The following is an 18,026-nucleotide window of genomic DNA, read 5'->3' on the forward strand; positions in this document are numbered from 1 at the left end:
TCTAAATCTCCACTTTGATTGCCATTGTTGGCAGCCCAGGCAGCCATTAGCACTGTTAACAAAAAGATGGTTTTTGCTGAACATGGTTGACCCCCAAGGCAATAAGAAAGCCATCACTGTTAATTGATCTGGTTTCTATCTAGTGAAGCTGTTAATTAAATTAAGTCCTAGAGGACATATTTTGCAACAGAGAAGTAAAAATAATGCCTTTCTTAAAAGAAAACAACAACAACAAAAAAACACATAAAGCGGACTTTCCCTATCTTTTCCTCCCTCTTACAATTCTCACCTCGCAATCCTTTCACCTCCCTGAGGAAGGCCAATTTAATTTCAAAGTATTTGGTTTTCCTAATGCCCTCTCATCAATTGATCCTCTTATCTTAGAATTAACTATTTACTTTCTTAGTTGGAAATTTTGGTTCCAGCTCTTGACTTTTAATTACTCAGACCTTCACTGAGTTCCTATTATTATCTCTTTGCTCAGACCTACTGATCTGTCACTTTGTCTTTGATTGTTTCTTTATTTATAACATTGATTTTTAAAATCCAGTGTTCTAAAATTGAATTTCTCTTTTTACTGTGTTTTATTTTTATTTATACTCATTGTAGTGCCGTGGGTTTCTGTGTGATACTATCAGGTTCTTAACAACAAAAAAATTGGTAATATGTACCTTTACCATATGCTAATCCATAGATTATTTTCCAAACCTTTCATCCATGAGCATGAGGAATAGTTATACTGAGGACTCAATGATCCAACTTACAAGTGAAAGCAAACATCTTATTAGAAAATGAAGCCTTCATATGGTTGCATGGAGGATACTTTAAAAGTAATGCTGCTTGTTACATTTAAGATGCTGGTAAAGATTTTGTTCAAAAGTGAATATTCACTAACGCACAGATACATTTTTATTTGTTCAAATATTTTGCCCTTCAGCATTTTCATTGTGAAAAGTTACACAAAAGTTGTATAGAATCAAAGCACAATAGTCCAGAAATATTCCCTGACTCTCTCAGTTTTCACTGGATGATCATGATGTTTAAGAAAAGAAAAAGAAATTCATTCCAGTCTCTAATTTATCATTACAAAATTCTTCTTCTTAGGAATTTTGCTTAGAGAAATTCATTTAAAATTGGTCATAGAGTTATCATTTGTACTTCACCAGAGATTCAGGTCGAAGGAAAATCATTATATAGAAAAATACAGCAAATTGTGAAAATTGTCAGTTACTGCCTAAACAAAGACTATCTTAAATTTTTCTAAATTTTATATAATTCAGATATAACTTCAGATCTACAGATAATAGATACTGTTTTTAAATATATAAGTAGAGATCACCTAAACTGCCCACAAGATATAATTAACAATTTCTCCTCTACTTATAATCCACTTATTTTTAACTAACATAAAAGTGGAAGATGTATTTGTTTTTCTAAACAGCATTGTCATTAAATAATACTTATTAAAGAAATACATTTTGGAGGAAGAAAGTGCTCCTAGTTCTACAGGTGTCTGTAAACTGCATCTAAAAATTTCAATAATTAATCTAAAGGTAAGTGGAATTTTAAATGGAGTGAATTTCCAAACTGTAATAACTTGATCTTTTCTGGGAATATTAGTGCTCTCTGAGTTAAGGACCAAAGTTGTTCATACCATAGGGTACCACTTAACAGATCTAGATTCCCCTCTTGATGCCATTAGGGAAAGTGAAGTGAATGTCCTTTTCGGATTCTGAATTGAAAATTAGACCTCCTCTTTCTTGTTTTCTTCCCAAGCATCCCCCGCTTTCCTCCCCTCGCCTCCCCTTCCTTTCCTTCCCTTTCTTTTCCTTTCTCTTTCTCTCATGGCTTGATTCTGCCAGGCTTATGGCACAGCAACTACCTTCATCTTTATTCCCTAACTGTAGCAAGAAATATAGTTTCCCCACAGAAACCCTGTGTCATGTGCAGAGAATATTCAGGGGCTACAACAGCTCCTCTTCTCCTCCCCTGCATCACTCACCTACTCCAGCTGACTCTTTTAATATCCTCCTTTCTCTCTGCCCTCTTACCTGGTCTCCAAGGGATACCAAGAGCACCACTCATGTTCTAGCTACCTTCTTTCTCATTCAGCGTGGACAGTTTAATTTGCCAGTGTTTGAAATAGTAAGTGAAATACACTTTGTTCTAGAGTCTAAACTTTATAAAAGTCGCATGTTCATTATGAAAGCAAGAACAGAGATGAAAATAAAATATCAAATATATTAGCCACTCCACTTGGATAGGTTGGATTGCTTTAAGACATTTACTGTTATTAATATTACTGGTTAATTTGGGGGCTGTGAAGAATAAGAATTTTTTGTAAGACTCCTCAAAAAAGCTTAAAAAGTAGTTAATGAATCACCTGAAGTCCATGGCAATTTTAGATGTATTCATCCACCAGAATTCTGTCCCATTCATTTACTTGTATTGGAATAATTTGATATGCATGTTTAAGGTTCTCCTAAAGGAAAATCATCAGGAGGCAAAGTACCAGTAAAGAAATCACCTGCTGACTCTACAGACACATCACCTGTTGCAATAGTGCTGCAGCCACCTAAGCCAGGATCAGAAGAATGGGTCTATGTGAATGAACCAGTCCCTGAGGTATGGCCATTTAGAATCAAGCTGGTAGAATTCATTCTTTCTCCTGCATATAGTAAGATTCATGCTGTCATTTGCAACATCCTGAAGGTCTTTTACAGCAGGTAATATATATTTACCCATCAAAAAGCTGAGATTTTTTTTAGAGACTACTCAATGACCCATATCTCATCCTTTCTCCTACTTGAGTTTCTGAGTCATGCTTTGAACTACTATTGAGTGCTAAAATCGGGGGAACAAATGGGTTCTGTGAGGAACAATTTTCTTCTCAAGAACACACAGAGATGCAGATTCCTGGAAGAATGACTTCCCCAGAACACATATCCAGCAAATTTCTAGCCTTCTATTCATGTTTTAATACCCCCATCATAATGCTTTTAAAAGAAGTTTAATCTTTGACTTTTTAAAGTAGAAGAATATTTTTGAAGCTAACTAAACCCATTAAAGAACAGACAGCTATCTGACCTGGGAACGTTAATGGGTGTGCTGGTGTAAGGCAAGGAGATGTCCCAGGGTAGCGCTGGAAGCTCCGCCCAGCTCAACTCGCAAGGCCCGGTTGCCATCTACCATTTTTGGTTGCTTTAACAGATGAATTCTCAGAAAGTCCACACAATGGTCCTTCCTTTAAAACTTTTTAAATGGCAAAGAGCTTTCAAGTTCTCCTTCTCCCTCATTCCAGTCCCCAATGATCTCTTACTCTGATGAACTCAGCAGCAACCATCTGTGCCAGGCATTTGAGACCCAATTATGAAATGCAGCAATTGTGGTGTTGCTGTTATTATTGAGCTTTCCTAGGGATATGTCTTCTCTCCCAATTAAATTGTAAACTCTTTGGCGAGGGTAGGAACATGGAATAATTCACTGTATTCAACACAAACACAGTACAGAGTATGTAACTTGATAGGTTTCTAATTGATTAATTAGCACTGAGAGTGAAATTAGAACAGAAAATATTTAAAATTGAGAATACTAAATGATGTAATTATGGAGGTATGTAATTGACCTCACTCAGCCAAACAGAAGCTACTTGAATATATATTAATATTAATATATATGTAGGTTCAAAAAACTTACCATAGAAGCAAGACAGAGAAGAGGGTGTTAGCAATGAGATAAAATTAAAATGATACAATATGGTAAGTGATGGGGAATGTGGGGCAAAAACACCTAAATTCATTCCTTAACTCCAAAACTTGAAGCCCTTGAAAGAAATAAATCTATAGAGGACAAGAGAGAAATAAAAAGCGGGAATTTTTTTAAAACAAAATTAACATTGAAATATGGCACCAGCTCCCAGTAGATCTTCTAGCACTCAGGATTCAATGGAAAACATGACAATTTGAGAAAAGTAGAATAAAAGACTATTTACAAATGTGTAGGCAATAAGTATGGCAACCTACAAGGATAAGATTATTCCCTCCCCTCCAACAAGTGACAGCTGGGGGTCACTAAGGCCCCTAGGCTGAGGAGGTGCAGAAAGGGAGTAGATCCTTGGACCTCAAGAGAACTTCTGCACTTAGAGGGCCATCTGACAGGAGCTGTGGCCTTCCCCAGAGGGATGCAGTGTGACCCCGCAAATAGGAGCAGAAAAATACTCTGGCCAAGAAGATGGAGGGCCAGGGAGTTTCCTGAAGTAGCTTACATACATTAGCCTCCCCAGCCACTAAGCAAAGTGAAGGAAACTGATGTGGAGGGACATGGAAGATGTGTAGCACTCACCTCTCATTTCCTAAGTAAGGTCAGGTAGCAAACACATTTTGCTACAGCAAAACAGGCCCAGTCTAGTTCTTTTCCACTCTGGACTCCCCACATGTGAACTGCCGAGTTTACCTGCTGATATGGTTCGGCTTTGTCCCTACCCAAATCTCAACTTTAATTGTATCTCCCAGAATTCCTACATGTTGTGGGAGAGACTCAGGGGAGATCATTGAATCATAGGGGACAGTCTTTATCGTGCTGTTCTCGTGATAGTGAACAAGTCTTACAAGATCTGATGGGCTTGACAGGGGTTTCCACTTTTACTTCTTCCTCATTTTCTCTTGCCGCTGCCATGTAAAAAGTGTCTTTCACCTCACACCATGACTGAGGCCTCCCCAGCCATGTGGAACTGGAAGTCCAGTTAAACCTCTTTTTCTTCCCAGTCTCAAGTATGTCTTTATCAGCTGCATGAAAACGGACTAATACACCTGGCAAGGAAGAGGAAGACAGATGCCCAGTTCCACTTGGATTTCAGTTAAACAACAAATTTAACTGAGAATCCTTTACTTTATCTGGTAACCCTGTTTCCAGACCTTCTCAGGGCCCCAGGTCAACCTTACTTCAGTAGACAAATGGAGGGAGAGAGATTGAAAAGAGAGGCTGCTTCCATATAGCATTCAGGTAGCAGCCAAATGTGAGGAAAACCTGGGATCTCTTCCCTTTGCCAGCCACAAAGGAAGGTGCAGAGAGAGCACAGAAGGCAGTTAGAGTGAGAGGTCTTTGCTTCCATCCTGTGGAGTCACAAAAACAGACTCCCAAGGCCAGGACTCCATGAAAGAGGCAGCCATGCCTCTGGCCATGTGGCCCACTTAGTGCCCTCACTCACATTCAACCAACCTGTAGCAATACTCCTCCCTGAAATTGGACCCAGGGTCCACAGGGCTATGTGTGCTGGGTTTGGAAACCTGTCCTCTTTCAGGAGGCTGACAGACGTAGGACTCTACTGCCAGACGTGTAACTCAGATTAAAGCAGAGCTTTTGATCAGTTCTCTACTGGCCTTGCTGACAATTTCAACATTCAAAATATAGAGGGGTCTATGCTTCAAATTGAGTACTGACCAACAAATATGGATAGTTAGATAAATGGAAATGATCAATAATTTAGGAGAAAGTACTAATAAAGGAGGTGTAATAGTAAAGGAAGGATCTGGCAGAACATAAGAAATATGTGCCCTAGTTATCAGAAAAGCATATTTCAAACCTATAGTGAAATCATAATCAGCCTTTAAAGGGGAATAAGGCTCTAAGAGAAGTGGATGGGCTCAAATAAGAATAAAATTTGGCTTAAAATCCCAATTATGTACCAAAGAAACTAATGTGATCCCAGGGCATTTTACAGGGGAAAGGAGCAATAGTGGGGAGGTACTCAAAAAATTTGAGAGAATTATAAAAGGATAGGAATTTAGTGAGTGTCCAGCCCACCATAGGCACTCAAATGTTGAAAGAATTTCAAGGGTATGTGTAGATGTCTCTGCCAAAATGCCAAAAATAAAAAGATTTTGTAGTTACATTGTCTAAGAAGATAATGGAAGACTGAAAATGGAAACCCAACTTGGGTAACCTGAAATCATCTTAAATGAGAAAAGAAATGAAGTCAAATTAATTAACGGTAGTAATAAGGTTTTGTGAGTCCCAAAGACTTGGTGGACCCTCTTTAAGAAAAGAAGCACAAAATTGCAGATACAGAATCAATCATGAAGTGAATATTTATTTAGAACTGATTTGTATTCAGTTAAGAAATATTTTTATAACTGTAAGAAACAGACAAGCACCACAAACACTTTTTAGGTGCCCAGTACCCCTCTGTTATTCTTTATCTTTGCAGGCCTTTACATGTGACAATGATTTTGTAAGCTCATTTTCCTACACAGAGAACAGAAAGATAATTGAGGCTTCCCTCTAGCAAGGTTCATTGGATTTTTTAGTGTTGATAGTTAGAACATTTTCTTTTAGCTTCATAACTCATTATGGAAGGAAACGTGACAGAGAGGAAGTCAAATTGGAAAAAGGCAGAAGACCTGACCAGTGGTACTTGAAGATGAATCTGTTGCTTGTGTGAGCAAATTACTACGCTCCTCTCAGAAACTTGGACAACGCCTATATAAAGTGAGGGTGTCTGAAACTTCAGAGAATACTGCCTTGGTTACTAAATTCCTACTATGATTTTGTGTTCTCTAACAAAGGGAAAACTATTTAATTGGAAAGTACAGCTCTGAGCACCTCATTACATCATAAAAGTTCAAGTTCCCAGACCCCAGAAAAATTACATCTCAGGGGCTGGAAGAACGTACAGATATTACATTATCCATGACTCACAGAAGTCACAGAGGGTACAGGGGATTCCAGAAAACTAGATGCAGGCAAATGCCTAAATACTTAAGAAAAGGCAGTGGGACTTAGTAACATACAGACCAATAATGTATACATTAATTACTGTTTTAATTTAAGAGCAAATTATTAAACACATTACTTTTGAGCATTAATAAAATATAAAGATGATCATTTGGAGCGTGGACAGCAAGAATAACTCCTGTTGAGTGGACCCATTCCTGCTCTAGCCTTGAGAGCAAGGCTGAATATGTGGATCAGGGAGTAAGAGAAAGAGAGAAAGAGTCCTCAATCACGTAATTTTTTTACAGTATATTGTCATAATTGTTCTATTTTATTACTAATTGTTAATATTTTACTGTGCCTGATTATAAATTAAATTATATCATAGGAATGTATGCAAAAGAAAAAACATAGTACACATAGTACAATCCATTCCCGGATTCTGTCCCTTCCGCCCTCTTTCCCTATGTCATTGCCTTCCTTCAAGCCAGTCTCTGCTATAAGAAAAATAGTGAGAATGTAGTCTGTCCTTCTCCAAAGAGGATAGCAAGGACTCAGTGGAAATTACAGAAAGACGAATTTCTGCTCAACAGAAGAAAAAGTTTTCCAGTAACATGAGTTGTGAACATTGAAGGAGGCTGCCTTGAAATTCTGTGCTTGATGCATACATGAGGTCCACAGGGAGATTAGATAATATATCTCTAGCATTTGGCATTTCTTGATTGGAGAGGAAATTAGCCCAGATGACCTCTAACATCTCCGTATGTAATTCCCTGAGTAAATAAATGCACAGCCAATAAAAATATAATAAATATAATATGGATCCTCAGCTTTATTAATTTAGATTATTTCTTGGTTTTGATTGTTTATTTGCATTATTAAAGAAAATATAAAAGAAAATTTCTGATTTTCGTGAAGCTCACAGGAATGAAAGAACCTTCTAAATGTAATCAGAGAAATAACTCATCATCACCCTGACATGAACACTAGGTGTTCTTCATGCTAGGCAGTTTCCTAACTGAGACAAAATATGTCACCTGTGATGATTCAATTTATACATTCAATAACTATTCCTTGAGGGCCAACTATGTCCCAAACACTATGGTAATTAAAGAAAAGATGGCATGAGAGGACTTCAAAAAGCTTGTGGAAAAATTGAATTAAAAGATAAAAATTTAAAAATAAGCCTTATTTCCCAACATAAGCTTCAAGTTTAAGACACTTTTGTAGGAGATAATGCCAACAATGTGGTCCATCCTTAAGGAAATGAGGGTCCTGAGAGTTGAACCATGTCAATGCAGTCTTTTTACATTATTTGTTTTAAAAAAAATGGGTACCCTTTACAGATATTTCAAGATTAGGAAGCAAAAAGAAGATAGATGGAGCCAAATCAGAAATATAAGGTGGATTGTATTAGTTTGTTTTCACAATGCTATAAAGAAATACCCAAGACTGGGTCATTTATAAAAGAAAGAGTTTTAATTGACTCACACAGTTCCACATGGCTGGGGAGGCTTTGGGAAACTTACAATCATGGCAGAGAGGAAAGCAGGCACATTGTGAAAGTGTGTATGTGTGTGTGTGAAGGAGGAACTGTCAAACACTTATAAAATCATCATGTCACATGAGAAGTGACTCACTATCATGAGAACAGCATGGGGAAAACCCTCCTCATGATCCAGTTACCTCCTACCAGGTCCTCCCCTTGACACATGGAGATTATGGGGATTACAATTTGAGATGAGATTTGGGTGGAGACACAGAGCCAAACAATATCATGGATGCCTAATGATTTCCCATCAAGTGTTTTACAAAATTGCTCTTGTTTGATGAGGGGAATGAGCAGGAGAATTGTTGTGGTGGAGAAGAACTCTCTAGTGAAGCTTCTCAGTTGTTTTTCTGCTAAAGCTTTAGCAAACTTTCTCAAAATACTCTCATAATAAGCAGATGTTATTTTTCTTTGGCCCCTCAGAAATTTAACAAACAAAATGCCTCGAGCATCCAAAAAAAAAAAAAAAACTGTTGACATGACCTTTCCTCTTGATATAGTCTGCTTTTACTTTGGCTGGACCACTTCTATCTCTTGGTAGCCATTGCTTTGATTGTGCTTTGTCTTCAGAATCATACTGATAAAGCCACACGTCATCTCTCATTATAAATTCTTTGAAGAAATGCTTTAGAATCTTGATCTCACTTGTTAACAATTTCTATTGAAAGCTTTGCTCTTGTCTACCGCTATTCTGGGCACAATGGTTTTGACATCCATCTAGTGGACAGTTTCCTCCACTTTTATTTTTAGTCAGAGTTGTGTAAGCTGAACCAATTGAGATGTCTGTGGGGTTGGCTATTGTTCTGCTGTTAATCATTGGTCCTCTTCAGTGAGGGCACAAAAAGTTAATTTTTTCTTTGAAAATTGATATGAATTGGTCTACTGCTACAGTCTTCATCTTCAACATTATCTCACCTTCTTAAGATCAGTTAGTAAATTGCTAATTTCTTTGGAACATTGTGCCCATAAACTTTTTATAAAGCATCAATGATTTCACCATTCTTCCTCCCAAGCTTCACCAGCAATTTGATGTTTATTCTTGTTTCAATTTTTGCAGAATTCATGTTGCTCAGATAGGGGCTTTTTTCAAGCTGATATCTCATCTTTTTCAGTGTCTGAAACTACATCCTATTCAGATGTGTTCAAATATTGAATTTCAAAATTCATGCATAGTTTTTTCATAATGTGCATTTTTCATAAACTTTTTAAGAGTCTTCTTATAATGGTAAACAAGACAATCAGTTTCTGGCTTTATGGGACTGCCATTCTAGAGGTGAGTACAGACAAGTAAATGATGATGTTACAATTAACAGCATCAGTGTTATGATGGGAAAAGTACAGGATGCTAAGGGAGAACCTCAGAACCTCAGTGTGTGACCTTGCAGACTTGTTGTATCTGGGAAGGATTTCTGGAATAAATAATATTTTTTGAGATGGAATTTCACTTTTGTTGCCCAGGCTGGAGTGTAATGGCACAATCTTAGCTCACCGCAAGCTCTGCCTCTCAGGTTCAAGCAATTCTCCTGTCTCTGCCTCCCGAGTAGCTGGGATTACTGGCACATGGCACCACACCTGGCTATTTTTTTGTATTTTTAGTAAAGACAGGCTTTCATGATGTTGGCTAGGCTAGTCTAGAACTCCTGACCTTAGGTGATCTGCCCACCTTGGCCTCCCAAAGTGCTGGGATTGCAGGCATGAGCCACCGTGCCCAGCCCCCCAATTTCTGGAATAAATAATATCTGGGCTGAGACATGGAAAATTATTTGGAATATGAATTTGCTGTAGTGGGGCACGTGGGAGAGAAGAAGAGCAAGAAGTCTCACAGGGAATGCTTTAGGTAGTTGCAGTTGCATCTTGACCTTTTTGCTTGGGACTATTCCTTTGACTCTATTATTCCGAAGAACTTTCATTTTGAAGTAAAAATTTCTATACTTTACAATTTAACAGGAAATGCCTTCGTTTTTAGTACCTTACTGGGAACTAATAGAAAATTCCTATATAAACACCATCAAAACAGTACTCAGGCATCTGAGGGAAGACCAGCATACTGTGCTTGCTTACTTACATGAGATTAGGTAAGTAAAGTTTCCAAAGTTAGAATTTTACAGTTTAGAGGCATGACATATAAAATTTATCTCATTCTCTTCATGTCTACAGAACAAGTTTCCAGGAGTTTCTAAAGCGTCCAGATCACAAGCAAGATTTTGTAGCTCAATGGCAAGCTGATTTCAACTCCCTTCCTGATGACCTGTGGGATGATGAGGAAACAAAGGCTGAACTACACCAACGAGTGAATGTAAGGAAATAGTGACCTGTTGGGACAGGGTTAGCTGGCTTTCATATCTTGTCCTGCAAAACCCCAACTCATTTGCTCCTCACTTTTGTGAGGTATGAGGATGAGAAAGAAAATGGTTTGAACTATTAACCAGCTAACTTTCAAGGTAGTGGCTTTCCCGTACTTTGAGTTTAGAATTAGAATACCATAGCAAGGCTTCTGGTAAGAAGGGCCAAAGTCCGCAGTGCAAGCACATTCTTGGCATCTGTCTTGTAGATTTCTAGTCCCTTAGTCCCTTTGTGAGTCTATGTAACTGTGTTTATGCCTGGTGTTAATCACATTCCTGCCTTGAGCACAGTTACACATTTGGTTGATAGCAAGGAGAAGGGGAATGAGAGAATGACATGGAAAAGCTAGAATTGCCTCTGTTGAATAGATGTCTTAAGGGCTGGTACTAAATACTACACGTCTTTGTATCTTTATCAAGCACAATTCCTGGTAGTGCTCCAGCAAGCACAATGACAAGCAGATTTTCGTAAACTCGTGAATGAATTATATTACCGTGATGCTTTAGAAAGGGGCCTCTGATGTACAAAAAACCTAATTTCATTCTCTTACCCTTCATCTTTCCTTTTAAATTGACAGTCCCCCTTATCCCATCAGAAGAGTACCTTGCTACTACCTTAAGTATAGATTACTAACAGTCAAAACTGATTGTGACCTAAATATTGATTTATGTAATTAAAACATTGCCAATCTCAAACCCATACCCCATTCATTTGCTCAATAAATACTTATTGAGCATCTATTATGGTCCTATCGCTATTAAAGAGGCTAGGGATTCAGCAGTGGACAAAATAAATCTGTGACCACACGGTGTTTATATCCTTGTGTCCAGGAGACACAGAATAAGCAATAAACAAATAAGCATATAATGAATGTGTCCTTAGTCATAAGAGCTATGTAGAGAACAAGAAAGCAGGGCAAGGGGAAAAGAAAGTTGGATGTGCCATTTTGTAAACAGTGGCTGTGGTAAATCTCACTGAGAAGGTGGCATTTGAACAGACTGAGGACAGAAGTGATTGGATAAGCCATGTAAATATTTGGAGAAAGGGTGTATGAGGCACAGACGAAAGCAAGAGCGATGACACTGAAGGGGGAGGACACTTGATGTGTTTGAAGAACAGCAAGGAGGCTGGTGTGTCTGGAGCAGAGTGAGCTAGGCAACAGTTGACTGATGATAGGGTCAGAGAGATTGTTAGGTAACCAGATTGCCTAAGGCCTTGGAGGTTATTACAAGAATATTGCTATTGATCTGAGTGAGAATGGGAAGCATTGCTCTCTGGTTTTAAAAGAGTCTACAGTACAGTAAAAACAGCAGGAAGACATGTTGGAAGACCAGATGGGAAGCTTTTGCAATGGAAGCAAGGCGTTGTTGTGGCTTGGGTGATAGGGTGGGTGCTGAAGGGTTTATCCCAACAGGTATTCAAGTATCCTGGTAAAATCAAAGTATTTTGCCTATTCGTTGACACTCTTCAAAGAGTAATTAATATCTATATAAACCCTACAATTTTTTTTTCTGTTTTCTTTTTTCCTACCTATTCATAAAGCCAGCCTTCCTGCATACTTCTTCTCCATGTTAGTCAGGTGATTGTTGGCAGAGAATGAGAAGATTTGGAAATTTAAAATATCTTATTTGGAATTTCCTTTTTCCTAATTCCAAATGCAACATACGTTTATTGTAGATAAATTAGATAATAAGAAGCAAAATTTAAAATGACAAATCCCTAATAGTCAATGGTGGTTGCTACCTTGGTGCACATCTGCATGTCTTTCCAGATAGTTTTTACAAAAATTTGATAGCAAAATATGTATTGTTTTGTAACATTCTTTTTAAATCAATAGAACATGTTTTCTTTTTCAATAAACATTCATCTACAACACCATTTTTATGACTAAAAGATATGACTAGTGGACTATATCATTTATTTTACAGATTTCTATGTTTAGTCACCATCTTATTAACAATTTCTTGAGTACCAATGTTTTATTACAGAGAATTTTACAGTAAAATTTCATCCAGCTAACTATTGACCACATCCTTAATTATTTCCATGGGCAAACTTTTTAAAGTGAAAATTGTTTAAGATTATGCTTATTTTTAAGGTTTTTAAAATATATTAAAAATTTACAATTTGAAAAATTTACACAGTAAGAACTTGTAAATTTTATGCCAACTAACAGATTATGCAAATATCAGATTTGTATATTTTCAATTATACAAACATTTTAAATCTAAATTATTAGATTTATATGAAATATTAGATTCTTTTTTGTTCATCTTTGCCAATTTAATGGGTAAAAATATGAATATATTCCTGTAATTTACATTTTTTCTTCAATTTACAATTGAAGTTGACCATTTTCTCCTGAGTTTAATGGCCATTTATTTTCCTCCTGCTGAAATCTGCTTGCAATTTCTGCCCCTTTTTCTGATGGAGCATGCTCTGTTTCTTACTGACTTCTAAGATCTTTTTATGTATTAAGGAAATAAGCCATCTGTTGATCATATAATACATATGTATTCCCAGTTTGATGTTTGAAGTGAGTTTTAATATGCAGAAGGTTTTCTAAGTTTATATAGATAAATAAGGAAATTTCCTTTATAGCTTTTTTGTAATCAATTAAAAAATACTTCACCCCAAGATTATATAGAAATGTAACACAATTTTTAATACTTTTATAGTTCTTTATTTTACTTTTAAATATTTAAAATATTATGTTACTTCGATAGGAATCTCATTTAACTTTTTTCAGAAAGTTATTCCAATGATGTGAGAAGACTCTAAAATATATTAACATAGACTTACACTATATATATATATATATATATGTGTGAATATTTAGCTACATGGTTAGATATGGTGGAAATAGTCACTTTTATTTTTCTTCACTTATTATTAGGCATGGAAGAATAGAAATAAATATAACTTCAAAAAGAAGCTAGAAAATAAAGCTGAGGAAAGGAGAAAGGAATTGATGAGGACAATTCTTAAAAACTTGGCATTAAATTTAAATTTAAAATTTGGCAAATAAAGCATATTAAACTTAAAATTCAATCCAGGCAATAAAGGCAGAGAAGCCTCTAGAAAGAATGGTCAAGGGAAGAAAAATAAATTTGATTAGAAATTTGGATATTAGAAATGATCCATGGATACTAGAGAACAACATACATAATTTCTACTTGGAAGGTTCAGTAAATTTTGGCCAAATCAACCTTATCAAAGACATTATAACATTTTTAGCAGTGGATCTTCAGTGACAGTATACAGTAGAGAAACTTCTGAAGTCAAGTTAAAAAAAAAAAAAGCTAAACCTGCCTTTGTTTCATTCCTTATGACCAAACTAATTAGATTTAGTATAAATCCTTGTATCACATTTGTTTTTAAAAGGGTACAGGTAATTCTGATTGAAATAAGCACTCTATTCCTTTTTTTTTTTTTTTTTTTTTTTGACATTTTTATAGCTACATGATCTTGTAAAAACTGGTGAAAGTAAGTGAAAAACTCCTGTGACTATTACATTTCTATCCATTTTCCTTGCTATGGTTTTTGATTTTCATCAATTTTAAGGCAGCAACAGTAATAACTAAATGCTGAGCATGCACTATGTTCTGGCACTGTCTTTTTCATCCCCACAATCACCCTCTGAGGCAGGTACTAGTAATACTCCCATTTTATAGATGAACAAATATGGTAAAGTAGCCAACATAGTAAGCAGTAGTGTTAGGATTCTGTGCCCAAGTTGCCCTGTTCCTCATTATGGTATAAAATCTTTGTGTCCAAAGTGTTTTTGTCTTAAATTTGACTGCTATCTTATATAAATACCATAAACCTTGCTTTATTTTTAATTTGTATGTGGTCATATAAGTTTCCACACTGACCTTTTTGTGTCATTTTGTTTTATGTATCTCTAGTAAGCACCACATAAGTTGAATGTGGGTTTTTACCCAGTGGAAAGTCTTTACACCTTTTGTAAGAATAGAAGTTTTTAATGATTTAGTCTGCGTGATCTTCTCAATTAATACTTATGAATCTCTCTTAAATACATCTCTGATTTTTATATTTAGTAATTCCCTAATTCTTGCTAAATAAAATGTGAAAACCAGAAATGCCTCTGGGCAAGTTCATAACAAAAACTCATTGCTTTAATCCCTTTTTATCCCTGGTAATATTCCTTGTTCTTCAATTATTTCATTCCAATCCTATTAAATTAATAGAGAGGTTCTGCTGTTGCATTGTTCTCATTTTGTCCATTACAAAACTGAGCCACAGACATGATGTTACTTGCAAAGGTTTCACACTGAGTCCGTGGGAGAAAAAGAACTAGAATCAAGGTCGCCCTGCTTTTGTGCTTTTTCCTCTGCTGTGTCCCCTCTTTTCTTTAAAAAAATATATAAAGAGGAGAATTGCATGAACCTAGGAGGTGGAGGCTTCAGTGAGCCAAGATCACGCTCACGGCACATTCCAGCCTGGGCAATAGAGTGAGACTCTGCCTAAAAAAAACCAAAAACAAACAAACAAAAAAAACTGGATCATCATGGCAGATACGAGGCAGGACTAGATGACAACTCTGGACAGAGCAGTGTATGGAGGCTTGCAGTGTATGGAGGCTTGCACTGTGAATTTTAGCTCCAGATCAACTGCAAGAACAAACCAGCAATCTCGAGAGGACCCACAGACCCTCTGAAGGAGGCAGACTGCTCCTGCGGGACCTGGGAGACATGCCAAATACTATGAGTGCCCCAACTGCGTAAGTGGGAAGGGAGACCCTCCTCTCCTGAGCACACCCTCACTGGAGAAACTGAAAGTCTGTTTGCAGAAGTTTCTAACCTTACCTGGAGCTGAGTCAATTTCGAGAGCTGAGTGAAATACAGGAGTAGAGGAAGTAGCAGAAAGGCACTGGGAGCTCGCTGGGTGCCCAAGCAGCCCATTCCCGCCTGGCACCACAGGGTTCCATCGGGAGGGTGGCCAAAGGAGCAGGGGGTAAAACTCCACAGGGAGAAGGACATGTGTAGCTGAACCTTGTAACAATTTGAACTGGGCGAGAAGCCTCCTGGCCAGAGCTCGGGGGAGGGTGCACATCCGGTGTGCAGACTCCACAGGTGGGGGATGACCCAAGCCCTTTTGTTTCACAGCTGGGAGGTGGGTATCCTTGAACAAGTTCTCAAGCCCATCTCACCCACTGCCTGGAAACAGACTCGGGGCTGTTGGCAGAGGCCCGGTGGGAGTGAGACCAGCCCTTCGGTTTGCATGGAAGCTGCATGAGGCTGTGACTGCCGGCTTTCCCCCACTTCCCTGACAACCTACATGACTCAGCAGAGGCAGCCATAATCCTCCTAGGTACATAAGTCCAGTGACCTGGGAATCTCACCCCCATCCCCAACAGCAGCTGCAACAAAACCTACCCAAGGAGAGTCTGAGCTCAGATATGCTTAACCCTGCCCCGACCTGATGGTCCTTCCCTAGCCACCCTGGTAGCAGAAGACAAAGGGCATATAATCTTGGGAGTTCTTGGGCCCCGCCCACTGCTGGTCCCTCTCCACACTACTATAGCTGATGTTCTCTGGAAAGCACCACCTCCTGGCAGGACGCCAACCAGCACAAAAATAGATCATTAAACCACCAAGGTTAAGAACCCTCATGGAGTCCATTGCAGTCCCCCACCACCTCCACCAGAACAGGCACTGGTATCCATGGCTGGGAGACCCACAGACAATTCACATCACAGGACTCTGTGCAGACAACCCCCAGTGCCAACCCGGAGCAGGGTAGACTTACTGGGTGGCTACACCCACAAGAGAGACAACAGTCACTGCAGTTTGGCTCAAAGAAAACCACATCCATAGGAAAAGCAGGAGAGTATTACATCAAGGGAACATCTTGTGGGACAAAAGAATCTGAACAAGAGCCTTCAGTCCTAGACCCTTTCCTCTGCAGAGCCTACCCAAATGAGAAGGAACCAAAAAATCAGCCCTGGTAATATGACAAAACAAGGCTCTTTAACACCCTGAAAAAAATCACACTAGTTCACCAGCAATGGATCCAAACCAAGAAATCCCTGATTTATCTGAAAAAAAAAAAATGCAGGAGGTTAGTTATTAAGCTAATCAGGGAGGCACCAGAGAAAGGCAAAGCCAAATGCAAGGAAATCCAAAAAACAATACAAGGAGTGAAGGGAGAAATATTCAAGGAAATAGGTAGCTGAAAGAAAAAACAAACAAAAATTCAGGAAACTTTGTACACACTTTTAGAAACCTGAAATGCTCTGGAAAGTCTCAGCAATAGAATTGAACAGGTAGAAGAAAGAAACTCAGAGCTCAAAGACAAGGTCCTCAAATTAACCCAGTCCAACAAAGACAATGGTAAAAGAAAAAGAAAATATGAGTAAAGCCTCCAAGAAGTCTGGGATTATGCTAAATGACCAAACCTAACAATAATTGGTGTTCCTGAGGAAGAAGAGAATCATAAAAGCTTGGAAAACATATTTAGAGGAATAATTGAGGAAAACTTCCCCAGCCTTGCTAGAGACCTAGACATTCAAACACAAGAAGTACAAAGAACACCTGGGAAATTTATCACAAAAGAATCATCGCCTAGGCACATTGTCATCAGGTTATCCAAAGTTAAGACAAAGGAAGGAATCTTCAGAGCTGTGAGACAGAAGCACCAGGTAACTTATAAAGGAAAATCTATCGAATTAACAGCAGATTTCTCAGCAGAAACCCGGATTGGGGCCCTATCTTCAGCCTCCTCAAACAAAACAATTATCAGCCAATAATTTTGTATCAAGCGAAACTAAGCATCGTATATGAAGGAAAGACATAGTCTTTCTCAACCAAACAAATGCTCAGAGAATTTGCCATTACCAAGTCACCACTACAAGAACTGCTAAAAGGAGCTCTAAATCTTGAAACAAATCCTGGAAACACATCAGAACAGAACCTCTTTAATGCATAAATCACACAGGTCCTATAAAACAAAAATACAAGTTAAAAAGTCAAAACAAACAAACAAAAAAACCAAACGTACACAGGCAACAAAGAGCATGATGAATGCAATGGCACCTCACATTTCAATACTAACATTGAATGTAAATGGCCTAAAGGCTCCACTTAAAAGATACAGAACTGCAGAATGGGTAAGAGCTCACCAACCAACTATCTGCTGCCATCAGTAGACTCACTAATACATAAGGACTCACATAAACTTAAAGTAAAGGGGTGGAAAGAGGCATTTCATGCAAATGGACACAAAAAGTGAGCAGGGATAGCTATTCTTATATCAGACAAAACAAACTGTAAAGCAACAGCAGTTAAAAGAGACAAAGAGGGACATTATATAATGGTAAAAGACCTTGTGCAACAGGAAAATATCACAATCCTAAACATATATGCACCTAACACTGGAGCTCCCAAATTTATAAAACAAT

General features: G+C 37.9%; 1 protein-coding gene across 1 annotated transcript in view; it reads left to right on the forward strand.

Annotated features, from left to right (window-relative positions):
- The window catches only part of SPEF2 (sperm flagellar 2), a 193,620-nt gene that overhangs the window by 111,328 nt on the left and 64,266 nt on the right, over positions 1 to 18,026 (forward strand). Inside the window, exons 21-23 of the mRNA XM_023216523.2 lie at positions 2,477 to 2,625; positions 10,208 to 10,335; positions 10,418 to 10,556. Of these exons, the coding sequence (XP_023072291.2) occupies positions 2,477 to 2,625; positions 10,208 to 10,335; positions 10,418 to 10,556 (416 nt within the window). The remainder of the gene's footprint in view (positions 1 to 2,476; positions 2,626 to 10,207; positions 10,336 to 10,417; positions 10,557 to 18,026) is intronic.

The sequence above is a fragment of the Piliocolobus tephrosceles genome, chromosome 4 (assembly GCF_002776525.5).
Source record: "Piliocolobus tephrosceles isolate RC106 chromosome 4, ASM277652v3, whole genome shotgun sequence".
Lineage (NCBI taxonomy): Eukaryota > Metazoa > Chordata > Mammalia > Primates > Cercopithecidae > Piliocolobus > Piliocolobus tephrosceles.